This window comes from Carcharhinus amblyrhynchos, chromosome 15 (assembly GCF_965287045.1).
Source record: "Carcharhinus amblyrhynchos chromosome 15, sCarAmb.v2.hapA, whole genome shotgun sequence".
Classification (NCBI taxonomy): domain Eukaryota; kingdom Metazoa; phylum Chordata; class Chondrichthyes; order Carcharhiniformes; family Carcharhinidae; genus Carcharhinus; species Carcharhinus amblyrhynchos.
This window is the reverse complement of record NC_137338.1, coordinates 63,541,333-63,555,611: the sequence shown is the minus strand read 5'-3', so window position 1 is coordinate 63,555,611 and position 14,279 is coordinate 63,541,333. Positions and strand designations below refer to the sequence as shown.

At 45.1% G+C, this 14,279-nt stretch overlaps 1 protein-coding gene across 5 annotated transcripts in view; it reads right to left on the bottom strand.

Annotated features, from left to right (window-relative positions):
* The window catches only part of LOC145353369 (cyclin-dependent kinase-like 5), a 208,296-nt gene that overhangs the window by 89,718 nt on the left and 104,299 nt on the right, over positions 1–14,279 (bottom strand). For all 5 annotated transcript variants that reach the window (XM_080204064.1, XM_080204067.1, XM_080204066.1 and 2 more), the window contains one exon: positions 10,304–10,363. In XM_080204064.1, the coding sequence (XP_080060190.1) occupies positions 10,304–10,363 (60 nt within the window). The remainder of the gene's footprint in view (positions 1–10,303; positions 10,364–14,279) is intronic.

Sequence of the window (14,279 nt, the reverse complement as noted above, 5' to 3'; positions counted from 1 at the left end):
GTACTTCGGCCTTAGGTTTTTACAATATATATTAATATCTTAGATTAAAGAATGGGGAGGTGTGTCACAAAGTTTGAAATGGTACCAAGTCAGGAGTAAGAAGTTTAAATGGGAGCAGTAAACTTATAGTGGAAAGCACTATGAGATGCCAAAATTATGGCAGATTAAATTCCATGATGGGAAGTGTTAGGTCATTTATTTTGGATCGGAGAAAGATAAGCCAGAATGGTAAAAAAGTAGGAACTGTGCAAGAACAAAAAGATTTGTACTCAAACCATCTGAATCTAGTAAACAAATTTTAAAAATGTACTCAGTGAATGGAACATTGGCTATTATTTTAAGGGGGCTGCAACACAAGGTGAGGAAGTAATGCTTCATAGAATTCTACAGTTCAGAAGAAGGCCATTTAGCCCATCAAGTCTGCACTGACCACAATCCCACCCAGGCCCTATCCCCATAACCCATATATTTACCCTACCTAGTCCCTCTGACATTAAGGGACATTACCAATCCATCTAACCCACTCTTCTTTGGACTGTGGGATAAAACCAGAGCCCCCAGAGGAAACCCACATGGGAAGAACGTGCAGACTCCGCACAGACAGTGACCCAAGCTGGGAATCGAGTCCGTGTCCCTGGGCACTGTGAGGCAGCAGTGCTAACCGCTGGGCTGCCACTTTTTTCACTTTTATGAAACCTTGTTCAGACCTTATCAGAGTACCTCAGGGAAAATATACTGTACTGACCCTGGAGGAGGTACTCCACAGATTATGATAAAGATTAAACTGTAAGTACAACATATATAAACTTGCCTCATATTACATGTTTATAAGGTTGAAGAATAATCTAATTAGGGTGTTTAAAATTATAAGAGGGATTTGATGGGGTAGATACAAAAGCATTTGCTCTGGCAGGGGAATCCTGGAATAACCTTAAAATTAGAGCTAGGCCAATTTGGACTGAAATCAGGGAGAATGTTTTCAAACAGGGGTCTTGTAAACCTGGACCCAAAAAGCTATGGCTGGCTGCATCAATTAGAATGGTTGCACAGGTCTGAAAGGCTGCATAGCATGCTCTTTGCTGTTTCTGGAAACTGCTTTTCTGCAAGTTTCCTGCTGCATTTTAAAAATAATTTATTGGTTGTAAGGCACTTTAAGATATCAGAAAGATGTGAAAAGGCTTTAATTGAATGCATTTTCTTTTCTCCTTTTTGCAAGGCACAAGAATACAATATAAAAGCAAAACGCTGCAGACGCTGGAATCTGAAACAAAAACAGAAAGTGCTGGAAAATCTCAGCAGGGCTGACAGCATCTGAGAAGAGAGAATAGAGCTAATGTTTTGAGTCTGGATGATCCTTTGTCAGAGCTGATGACAAATAGAACGGGGTTGTGTAATTGACTAAAAAGTCATTGACAAAAGGATAAAGGGCATAAGTGGTGACTATAAAGACAGAGAATGGTGCTGATGGTGTCCATTAAGAGATCAGAATGTGCATATGGCAGAACAAAGATGCAACATGTGAAGGGATAACCTGAGGAATGTGGTACATGACCTAGTGTAATGGGTGGGGGTCGGGTTAGGACGGAAGAAGATGGAAAGAAAGATTTAGAAGTGGACAAAATGGAACAATGGAAGAAATTACAATTTAAAATATATACTAGAATAATAATAAAAATGGATTAATAAGGTAAAAAGAAATGAAAGAATTGAAGATGGAGTGGAGGTGGAGGAAAATGTTCACGTTCTGAAGTTGTTGAACTCAATGTTCAGTCCAGAAGGTTGTAAATGCCTAACTGGAAGATAAGGTGCTGTTCCTCCAATTTGTTCTGAGCTTCAATGGAACATTGCAACAGGCCAATGATAGATATGTGGCCAAGACAGCAGGATAGTTTATTGAAGTGGCAAGCAACAAGAAGGTCTGGTCCTGCTTGGGTAATAGCAGGGATAAGAATAATGAGATCCTGCAGCTGAATGCGTGGCTGAGGGATTGGTGCAGGACAGAGGGTTTTAGTTTTGTTGACCATTGGAAAGTCTTTGCAAAGGAAGGGCACTTGTATAAGAGGGATAGGGAACACATAAATGGGAAGGGTTCACATATTTTAGCTGGGAGGTTGGCTGGAGTGTTTAGGCAGGGTTTAAACTAGTATGGAGGGGGGGTGGGCAGGAGAGAGACAGTTCAGGCACTGGGAGTAAGTTGGAGGTCAGGGTAAGTCTAGTTGATAGGGAAATCCCCCAGGAGAAGGAGGATCCGAGAGGGCCTGAGGGTCTTAGGTACATCTGTTTTAATGCAAGGAGTGTGACGGGAAAGTTGGATGAACTTCAGGCCTTGATGTTCGCGAGGAATTTAGATGTGGTGGCAGTGACAGAGTTGTGGTTAAAAGAGGGGCAGGACTGGCAGCTAAATGTTCCAGGGCATAAGTGTTTTAGGCGTAATAGTGGAGGGTTGAAAAGAGGGGGAGTGGCACTCTTAGTTAGGGAGCAGATCACAGCGGTGCAGAGGGAGGATAACATGGAGGGGTTGGAAATTGAGTCTTTGTGGGTGGAGTTGAGGAATAGGAAGGGGGCCATTACTATGCTAGGAGTGTACTATAGGCCGCCCGATAGCCCGCGGGCAGTGGAAGAGGGTATATGTAGGGACATTTTGGATAAGTGTAGGAAGAATAGGGTTGTTGTAGTGGGAGATTTTAATCTCCCTGGGGTGGATTGCAAGGTGCCTAGAGCTGGGGGGTCTGATGGGGAGGAATTCGTAAGATGTGTATTGGGAGGATCCTTGCAACAGTATGTAGATAGCCCGACTAGAGGGGGGGGGGCATACTGGATTTAGTTCTGGGAAATGAGCCGGGTCAGGTGGTTGAGGTTGCAGTAGGCGAACATGTGGCTAATAGTGACCACAACTCCGTCTACTTTAGGATACGAATGGAAAAAGATGAGAGCTGTCCTAAGGGGAGGGTGCTAAATTGGGGGAAGGCTAGATACAGCCGGATTAGGCAGGAGCTTAGGGATACAGACTGGGATAAGCTGTTGGAAGGCAAGACCATGTTAGGCATGTGGGAGTCTTTCAAGGGAAAACTGCAAAGGGTGCAGGAAAGGCATGTGCCGGTTAGGAGAAAGGATGGGAAAGGTAGGATTAGGGAACCGTGGATTACTAGAGATATAGAAGACCTGGTTAGGAAGAAACGAGAGGCGTATGTCAGGTCTAAGCAGCTGGGAACGGAGAGAGCGTTGGAGGAATACAGAGAGAGTAGGAGGGATCTCAAACGGGGAGTTAGGAGAGCAAAGAGGGGGCATGAGATGGCTTTGGCAGGTAGGGTTAAGGAGAATCCAAAGGCGTTTTACTCCTATCTTAAGAACAAAAGGGTGGCTAGGGGTAAAATCGGTCCTCTCAGGGACAGACGTGGGGAATTGTGCTTAGAGGCAGAGGGAATGGGGGAGATCCTGAATGAATACTTTGCATCGGTATTCACGAAGGAGAGGGGCTTGATGTCTAGTAGTCATTGAGGGAGCGGTAGACCAATTGAAAGATCTATTGATTATGAGGGAAGAAGCGTTAGGGCTTTTAGAGGGCATTAAAACCGATAAATATCCGGGGCCTGATTGCATTTATCCTAGGCTGCTTAGAGAGGCGAGGGATGAGATTGCTGGGCCTCTGATGCGAATCTTTGTCTCTTCTTTGGATACAGATGAGGTCCCAGAGGACTGGAGGATAGCGAACGTGGTACCGTTGTTTAAAAAGGGTAGGAGGGATAGCCCAGGTAACTATACGCCAGTGAGCTTAACGTCAGTGGTAGGTAAGTTGAGGGAGAGGATTCTTAGGATTCTGCGCACTTGGAGTGTTGCGATCTGATTAAGGATACGCAGCATGGCTTTGTCAAGGGGAAGTCTTGCCTTACGAATCTGGTAGAATTCTTTGAGGAGGTGACAAAAACGGTTGACGAAGGACAAGCCGTTGATGTCGTCAATATGGATTTCAGTAAGGCGTCTGACAAAGTCCCTCATGGTAGGTTGGTACAGAAGATTAAAGCTCATGGGATATGTGGTCAGGTATCTAGATGGGTAGAGAACTGGCTTGCAGAGAGTAGTTGTGGAGGGGTCTTTTTCTAGCTGGAGGTCTGTCACTAGTGGTGTGCCGCAGGGCTCAGTACTGGGACCTCTTCTCTTTGTAGTGTATATAAATGATTTGGAAGAGGGAGTAGGTGGTGTGATCAGCAAATTTGCTGATGACACCAAGATGGCTGGATTGGCAAGCAGTGAGGAGCAGTGTCTGGCAATGCAGCAGGATATTGATAGGCTGGTTGATTGGGCAGATACATGGCAAATGGAGTTTAATCCGGATAAATGTGAGGTGATGCATTTTGGCCGGAATAACGTAGGGGGAAGTTATATGATAAAGGGTAAGCCCGTAAGGTGTACGGAGTCGCAGCGAGACCTGGGGGTGCAAGTGCACGAGTCTTTGAAGGTGGCAGTGCAAGTGGAGAGTGTGGTGAAGAAAGCCTATGGTATGTTAGCCTTCATAGGAAGGGGTATGGAATATAAGAGCTGGAGTCTAATGTTGCAGTTGTACAGAATGTTGGTTAGGCCGCATTTGGAGTACTGTGTACAGTTCTGGTCACCTTACTACCGGAAAGACGTGGAGACTCTGGAGAGAGTGCAGAGGAGGTTTACCAGGATGTTGCCTGGTATGGAAGGACTGGGGTATGAGGAAAGATTGAAGAAATTGGGGCTCTTTTCCCTTGAAAGACGGCGACTGAGGGGGGATCTAATAGAGGTATATAAGATTATGAAGGGTATAGATAGAGTAAACAGAGGTAAGCTATTTCCTATAATAGAGACACGTAGGACAAGGGGCCATGGACTTAAGGTGAGGGGGGAGCGGTACAACACAGATATTAGAGGGAGGTTTTTCACACAGAGGGTAGTGGGGGTATGGAATGCTCTGCCAAGTAAGGTGGTGGAGGCAAACACGCTAGAGTCATTTAAGAGTAACTTAGACAGGCACATGACTGAGTTGGAGATGGGTGGATATAAGAGAACCTTTTAAATAAGGGTCACTAGCATTGGGGCATCCCTGGTAATGTAAATGGATACAGTATGATAATAATGTTTTTTCTCTTTTCATTCACAGGTTTTAAGTCGGTCCACCTCGTGTCCAACGAGGGGCATACACACGATGGGTCGTACTGGGGCTGCTCTTGGTTGTTCAAGATTGGCCTAGTGCTTCATGTCGTTAGTGTGTGCCTAAACTGGACAAGATACTGGGCAAGACGACAGCTCAGTGACTATCACTGATTGCTGTGCAGACACATGGATTTGGGCCAGTGTCTGTGGGAGTTTGCGCATTCTCCCCGTGCTTGCGTGGGTTTTCTCCAGTTGCGTCGGTTTCCTCCCACACCCCAAAAATGTGCTGTTAGGCTGACTGGCAGGAATAAATTGTCCCTAAATCAGTTTCCCCCAATCTGGATGGCCATAAAACATTAGATAGGGGGTCATGGGTAGAGAGGTGGACTGGTGGTGTTGAGATGGCGGCGCGGGCTCGTTGGGCCGAAGGGCCTGTTTCCCGGGCTGATTTTTGTTCTTTGTTCTTGCTTGTGGACAGACTGAAGGTGTTCTGCAAAGCGGTCCCTAGTCTGCATTTGGTCTCTCTGATGTAGAGCAGACCACATTAGGAGCAGAGAATACAACAGGCCAAGATAAATGAGGTGCATGTGATGGTGAGCAGGGAGGAGGGACCTTAAAGAATAATGAGATCAATAATGTATTTTCTGAACGAACAAAATTTAAATATCTGAATAGTTATCAAAACTTTAAAGTTTAAAGCTTGAACATCGATTTATTTAAATTAAGTTCATCATGAGTTCACGCAGGAAATATGTGGTTCGAAGTTCACTTGTCTATGCGTGACATCAATAAAGCAATCATTTGCCAAAGATTTAACTAATTTTGTTTTTTTTTTGCAAAATTAATACTGTAATTGTTGACATAAATTAATGAACTCACATTTTTTGAGAGGAAGAAGGGAGAAAGAGGTTGGGAAACTCTAAACACCAGCAACCTGATATGAATTTAGCATCAATGTGACTCCAACCAGAATCCATAACAAATCAATTTAACAATTTAGCCAAATATTTGAACTTGGAACCTGGTTACATACTTAATGTGGCATGTGCAGAATAATTACATTATTATTGCTGACTAGTTTAAAGTGAACAGCTGTTGAAATTTAATTTTCCCTGACAAATGGCTTAGTAATAGGACTATTACTAAAGGGTGGTGGTAGATGGCTGTTTTAGTGACTGGAAGCCAGTGTCCAGTGGCATACTACAAGGTTCAGTGCTAGTACCCTTACTATTTGTAATACACATAAATGGCATATACGATAATTTGGGAGAAATTGGTAGTCGATGCCAAGATTGGTAGGATGGTTAATAGTGAAGAAGAAAGCCGTAGGTTACAGTAACATTTAGTTGGGTTGGTCAGGTGGGCAGAGCAGTGGCAGATGGTATTTAACCATGATAAGTGTGAGATGATGCACTTTGAAAGGAGTAACAACACAATGGAGTATTTAATGAATGGCAGCACACTAGAACACTCAGTGGAACAGATGGATTTTGGGGTACTTATTCACAGATCCTTGAAGGCGGCACAGCAGGTGAATAGGATAGTTGAGAAGGCATATGGGACAGTTGCTTTTATCAGTCATGGCAAAGAGTATAACAGCAAGGAGCTAATGTTGGAGCTATACAAAATGTTGGTGAGGCCACAGCAGAGGTGCTATGTTACGATCTGATCAGTTCACTATAGGAAGGCTGTGAGTGCACGTGATGGGATGTTGCCTGGGTTGGAGCATTTGAGCTATAAAGAGAGACAGGATAGGCTTGGATTGTTTTATCTGGAGCACAGAGGACATGGGGGGGAACATGATTGAGTGTATAAGATTATGAGGGGTATGGACAGGATGAATAGAAAGCAGCTGTCCCCCTTGGTTGTGGGGTCAATCATGAGGGCGCAAAGTTTTAGGATAAGCGAATGGAGATTCAGAGGGGATTTGAGAAAACATGTTTTTACTCAGAATGGTGGGAATCTGGAACACACTGACTGGGAAAATAGTGGAGGTGAGAAATCTTACAACTTTTAAAAAGGATGAGTACTTGAAATATCATATAATTTAAGGATATGGGACAATTACTGGAAAATGGGATTAATGCAACCTTAGCGGTAGTTATTGCCGGTGCAGACTCAATTGTCCGAAGGGCCATTTCTGCACTTTATGACTGACTCTATTGCAAAGCCATTAAATGTAGCATCAAAGTTTCCTCAATAACAAAGCTACTAAATAGCAGACCTAACTTTCTTCAGCAAGCTTTATTGGGCAGCACAGTGGCACCATGGCTAGCACTACTGCCTCAGAGTGTTAGGGACATGGGTTCGATTCCCAGCTCGAGTCACTATCTGTGTGGAGTTTGCACATTCTCCCTGCGCCTGGGTTTCCTCCGGATGCTCGGGTTTCCTCCCACAGATCCAAAAAATGTGCTGGTTACGTGCATTGGTCATGTTAAATTCTCCCTTAGTGTACCTGAACAGACGTTGGAGTGTGGCGACTAGGGGATTTTCACAGTAACTTCATTGCAGTGTTAATGTAACCCTACTTGTGTCACTAATAAATAAACTTATTCATTTTAACGGCCAACTTATAGAGAGGCTGATAGCAAGTTCAAGTTTTTTTAAGCTAATGGTAGAACAGCATAAAATGTTTAGTAATTCATAGCAATTCAAATCTCACACTGTGTCCTTACAGTTGAATTTTTTTGATACACTAATAATGTATGGCCTTGTACCCCACTTTGCCAAAAAATTATGAGCCTATATGAATAAAGCATGTTTTGAAGACTTAATCTAGATAGGCTGGGCGAATGGGCCAGGAAATGGCAAATGGAATTTAATGTTGGCAAATGCGAGGTGGTCCACTTTGGTAGGAATAATGGTAGGAAGGATTATTACTTACGTGGTGAAAAACTGCAGCAGGCAACGGTGCAGAGGGACCTCGGGGTCCTTGTGCATGAGTCGCAAAAACCCAGCTTGCAGGTGCAGCAGGTGGTCAGGAAGGCGAATGGGATGCTGGCCTTCATAGCGAGGGGGATTGAATATAAAAGTAGGGAGGTCTTGCTGCGGCTGTATAGGGCATTGGTGAGGCCGCAGCTGGAGTACTGTGTGCAGTTTTGGGCGCCGTACTTACGCAAGGATATTTTGGCCTTGGAGGGAGTGCAGAGGAGGTTTACTAGGCTGATGCCGGAGTTGAGGGGGTTGAGCTATGAGGAGAGGCTGAATAAATTAGGCTTGTACTCGTTAGAGTTTAGAAGAATGAGGCGAGATCTCATTGAGACGTATAAGATGATGAATGGGATGGATAGGATAGAGGTGGAGAGACTCTTCCCGCTCAGAAAGGATAGTAGGACTAGGGGGCACAGCCTCAAGATAAAGGGGGGGCGGTTTAGAACGGAGTTGAGGAGGAACTTCTTCACTCAAAGGGTGGTGAATCTCTGGAATTCTCTGCCCGTTGAAGTGGTGGAGGCTACCTCGCTAAATATTTTTAAGACGCGGGTTGATGGGTTTTTGATAAGAGAGGGGATTAAGGGTTATGGGGAGAGGGCGGGAATGTGGAACTGAGCCACGACAGATCAGCCATGATCTTATTGAATGGCGGGGCAGGCTCAAAGGGCGAGTTGGCCTACTCCTGCTCCTATTTCTTATGTTCTTAAAAAAATGTGATTTGGCCACAAAAATAATTTGTGCATATGTGCAAATTATGGCCACATACCTTTTAAAAAGAAACTAAACATGAAACAGTTCTGTACTTTTGCAGGTTGATAACCATTTTCAAGCAGAAAGGTATTTTCAAGTCATATAAAAATATAATTAGGCATCCAAAATCAACCAACCCAATTTGCTGAATGCTGAATCCTGAACTCCTTTTACATGCATGCTTCAAGGTATACACAAGATCACAGCTAAGTTAAAGTCCTGTGATTGAAAATCCCTTATTGTGGCTGATAAATGTTAGGTTGGTTTCAAATACAGACTTCATGATCTGGGTCCGTAAAAATAATTCTGTAACCAGTGATTCACAGATAGGAATGCTACCAAAGGCACCTTTCAAGCCAATAATATATCAATGCACTGCTATTTTTCAAAAAATGTCAACACCTTCTGCCAGCCTTGCAATGAGTCATGTCTAAAGAAACTGGTCAATAATGGAAATTCCCTCTTTGCTAACTAACCAGTTAGTTGAAACATTGAATCTTGGACTTTATGTAAACAGAAATATAATGCACAGAGGCCAGGAAGTTATGCAAAAAAATTACAAAATATTTCTTCAATCCCAGATCGAATGTTGTGTCTAATTCTTGGCACTACACATCAGGAGGGATGTCAAGACTTTGGTTGGTATAAAGAAAAAGGTTACTCGAATAATTCCAGGCATGGAGATATTAATTACACTGATAGACTGGAGGAACTATGGCTGTTTTCCTAATAGCAAAGACGAATGAAATATTTAATTGAAGGTTTTTATAAAGGCTTCAGATCGAGTAAAAAAAAGGAAAAGTTGTTTCCAATGGCTGAAGGATTGCAAAGCAGATGGCAAAGATTAAGATGATGAGCAAAAGAGCCAAAGGAAAAAAAAACGTTTTTTTAGAAAAATACTTAGGATACTAAAAACAATGCTGATTGGATGGATAACAAATTCAACAGTACTCTTCATAAAGGAATTAGAAAAATAATAGAAAGAGGAAAATAATTCAGGTTAATATTGAAGTGGATAGGACGTCAATGTTTTACTGATCACATTGTTCAAGTTGAATGGTAATCAATTCATCAAATTGTGAAGGTTTAATGGCAATTACATTTTTAAACAGGTGAACAGTCCACCTATCAATGGGAATATTGTCATTCAGTTTACCTAGTTTATTTTAATTGGTTTAACCCTAAATAATACAAATTGGGACAGCTGAAACATTTAGGTGAGAAAGAACTGGGACAGTCTGCTGTCCTGAAATAACCTTTTTAATGTACAGATTAGTTTTGTATTCATTCTCCTGCAACATATAATTACTGGAATTAACAGGAGAGGAACTAAGTTTTTTTCTAAATGAGTTGTGTATGCTCCATCTGCAGTCTACCAAAGCATTTGATAAAATTTACAGTTGCATTACACGCAGTTGGATCTAGCATCCAGAATATATGTTTTGATTGCTGAACCAATGTGTTTAATATTGAAGAATGTCAGTGGAATAATTCAGGAATGACTTACCAAAATCGCATAACTTTAACATATCATTGTGACTGATTAAAAGATTTTCTGGCTTGATATCTAAAAGAGAACACATTTGCCACAGTTAGCTAACCAGGACTTGACTACAGTCTCAGCTGACTGACAGGTCTGAAAAATGAGTCCTCTTCATGCAATCTGGCTGAAATATTTGAGAATTAATTTGTTTCCCAAAAGGAACACTATACAAAATGGAATTCTGGCATAGGCTTTACTTTTAGAGTATACTATAAATTATCCTTTTTGTGCAAATTTCTCAAACACTTGATACTGATCAATAACAAAGCAAAATTCACATAATGGGCCCAATTTTATCATCAAGTTGCGCCCATTTCTGGGGGCAAAAAATTGGTAAAGTTGGACATGAAGTGAGTAGCGCGACCTGCACCCACTTCTGCTCTGGTTCCCCCTTTACTAAGGCCTGAAAATGGATACGATTGGGACCGCACCCAAATTGGGCGCGACAGCTATTTAAATGCTTTTGAATGCATTTAAGTTAAATAATGGACTCAACTTTACTGGCACTTCCCTCTTTACCATGATTCCTGAATTGGTGTGAAACAGACATGCTCCATAAAAGTCCAATTCGGGTGCTCCATCAGTGAGGAGTTAAGTGTGTTGCGTCCGATGGCTCTCTTCTGCTCATAGGTGTCCTTTCGTTGTGGTCATTTTCCTTCTCAGGTCAATGGCAGCTTTGCGCATGTGTAGGGGTGGAGGGGCTGTTGCTCTGCAGGGTCTCCATGTCCAATTTGCAGCACAAACCTGGGTCTCAGCACTGACCTCGGGTCTTGCAGTGCTGCTGAGTCCCAGTACACTCAGCTCGCTTCCAGCTGAAAGATGTGCACAAAGCCCTTGCAAATTGCACAGCCGCAGCCTCTCAACTTTGTAAGGAGCTGTGATTGTGGGGAGCATGTGGCTGGGGGGATTGGGAGGGGGCTATGATTGTGGGGAGCATATGGCTGAGGGAATTGGGGGAGGCTGTGATTGTGAGAAGCATGTGGCTGGGGAAATTGGGGGAGGCTGTGATTGTGAGAAGCATGTGGCTGGGGGAATTGGTGGTGCTGTGACTGTGGGGAGCCTGTGCCTGGAGGAATTGGGGGTATGACAGTGACAATTGACATGCTAGGAGCAAGCAGCATTCCTTAACCTCTACATGTGTTCCTCTCCATCCACCTGACTCCTTCAGAGTGACGAAATGGCTTTTGTAATGCAACCAATGTTGCAGTTCTTTTGGGAAGAGAAGCTGGAGGACAGGCCCAATTTTACCATTTTCATTTGAAGTGCTGAATCTGGGCACAATTCAGATCTGACTTGGAAACCTGTTCTCAGGCGCCCCCATACACACTCAGCCTGAAAAAAAAATTGTGGGTCCAAATCGCACTTTGGGCGGGGCTTATCACACCCAAAACAATCGGAGCTCTAAAGTGCGCATGCGCAGTTAGAAAAAAATTGAATTGCGCCACCGTCACATTGTTCCCAGGCCACAAAATGTGGATAAAGTGCCCCCTCCCCCTGCCTGACAACAATCTGGCCTCCCCGCCACCTCCCCTCCCCCCCACCACCAGATGACAATCTGGCCTCACTCTGCCACCCCCCTCTGCGCCCCCCCCGCCCCCCAAAGAGTGATCTGTCCTCCTTCCCCCCTCCCATCCACCAGAGATACATCTGACCTGCCTTCTTCTCTCCCTCCCTCTCCCACCTGAAAATGATCGGGCCTCCTTTCTCCTGCCCCAACCCTCCCCCACTAGAACATGATTAGGCCGGCTTCCCTTCGCCCCCACCACCAACCTGAGTCAGAGAACCGTTACCTCTTCAGCAGCTGGAGCGCCTGAAACAGACCTCTGCCGAGCAGGTCTGTTTTGTACCGAATCTGGATGTGCGAACGCGATGGTAAAGGAGAAAATGCTGGTAAAGTTGGGCGAGCAGTTCATTAAGTCAATTTAAATGCATGTAAATTGGATCGTGGCAATTCCCAGGCCTCGGTAAAATGGGCATCTGCGCAGACATGGGCATGGATCTCGTTAATGGCCTCACACCCGACTTTACCACATTTTGCGCCCAAAAACATGCGCGACACAATGGTAAAATAGGGCCCACCATGTGCTGCAGATGCAACACCTCTGCAACCTGTTGCAGGATCTGGCACCTAGAGGCAGTGGGGGGGCACCCACTCTCAGTGGCTGTCAAATTGACAGCTGCTCTGAACTTTTGAGAGACTGGCTCCTTCCAGACCCCTAGTGGCGATGTCTGTGGTATCACCCAATTAGTTGTGCACATCTGTGTCAAGCAGGTCACAGAAGCCCTGTATGTCCGGGCTGGGCAATACATCAAATTTAACCTGGACCCATCAGGAAGCCTGGGCTGTAGGGTACGCAGCCATTGCAGGGGTGCCTAACATACAGGGGGCCATCGACTGTACACGCATCACCCTCAAGGTCCCGCTACAGAACCTGTGGAGATTCATCAACACTCCCTGAATGTTCAACTAGTGCCAACCAAAAGATGAATATTATGCATGTCTGCACAAGACATCCAGGTAGTGTGCACAACAGCTTCACTGTCAGGAGCTCGGACATCCCATCGCGTTCACACGTCCAGATTCGGCATTTGAGGAGAAGCCCAGGCTGCGGAGGATGACTCATCGGTGATCTGGCTGCTGATGCCTGTGCGGAGGCCTGTGGCTGAGGCAGAGACCCGCTATAAATGTGGCCCACGTAGCCACCAAAGCGATAGTGGAGAGGTGCACTGGGTTCCTCAAAATGTGATTCCGATGCATGGACCAATCTGGCGGGGCCCTCCAATAGAGCCCAGTGATCTCCTCCCTCATAGTGCTGTGCCTTGCACAACTTGGCTCTACAGAGAGGTGACATATTGGCGGAAGAGAAGGACGTAGAGGCTGACCAGCCGGGTATCGCTGGGGAGGGTAACTAGCAGGAGGAGGAGGAGAAGAAGAAGAAGAAGAGGAGGAAGAGCATGCCGAGAACAGCAACCAGGCACCGGAGGGCTGGCAGGTCAAAAGAAGCATGCGAAGGCGGCAAGGGAGGCCCTTATTATCAGACGGTTCAGTCGTTAGGAATATATGTCTGTGGGTTCTGTTCCATCCCTCCAACCAAAATTCCTTTTTTACTGCAACACTGTCACACCAGTGGTTGGCCTAGGTACTCTGTGGTAGCAAGTTTTTGGCAGACAAGAGGGTGATGATGACTCGCTAAGCACCATTATGATGATGCCTTGGTGCAAACTAGTCTGATTCCTATCTGAGCTCTGCATGCATGTTGGCACGTCTGTGTAGTGCATAAGGAATCTGAAACCTCCATACAGGACTCTGGGGTGGTGGGGTGTGGTACTGGAAGGAATCACTCTTGGGATCTGGGGAACCAGCTCTGCCCCAGGCTTTCCACTGCAGATACCACCATTGCAGTCCTGGCCTGGGAAGCATGCAAGACAGGCAAACAGCTGGTCCACCTGAAAACTCTGGGACTCCTTCCAACAGCCCTGTAATTGTTCCAGTGGCCTCCAGTCCCTCCTGCATTCCCTGGCTCTGTTGCTGCATCTCCAGCAGCTGAGGGAGAAGTAATCTCACAGGCCCAGAATGTAACCTGGAGCCAGCTGAGTCCTCACCTCTGGCAGATCCCTGCATGCCAGGGGCCTCAGACAGTCCATCTGATATACATGATCAGATGTGTTGTGCTCACCAGAGAGTGACCCAGAAGCCTCATCACTAACTGGATCCACCGACATGTCTGTATCTGGGATGGTGAGTTGTGAGGTGACAGTTGATGCCAAAAGTCCCTTCACCAAATCCTCCGAGGACTTGTTTGAGCTCTCTGGACCAGGATGGGCAGGATCTGCAGTACAGGCCTGGATTCCAGAAGGTCCCAGGGTGTCTGGATGTGTCCCTGTGACACAGGACACAATGGTAAGTATAAGGGAGAGAAATCTGGGATGCCAAACACGT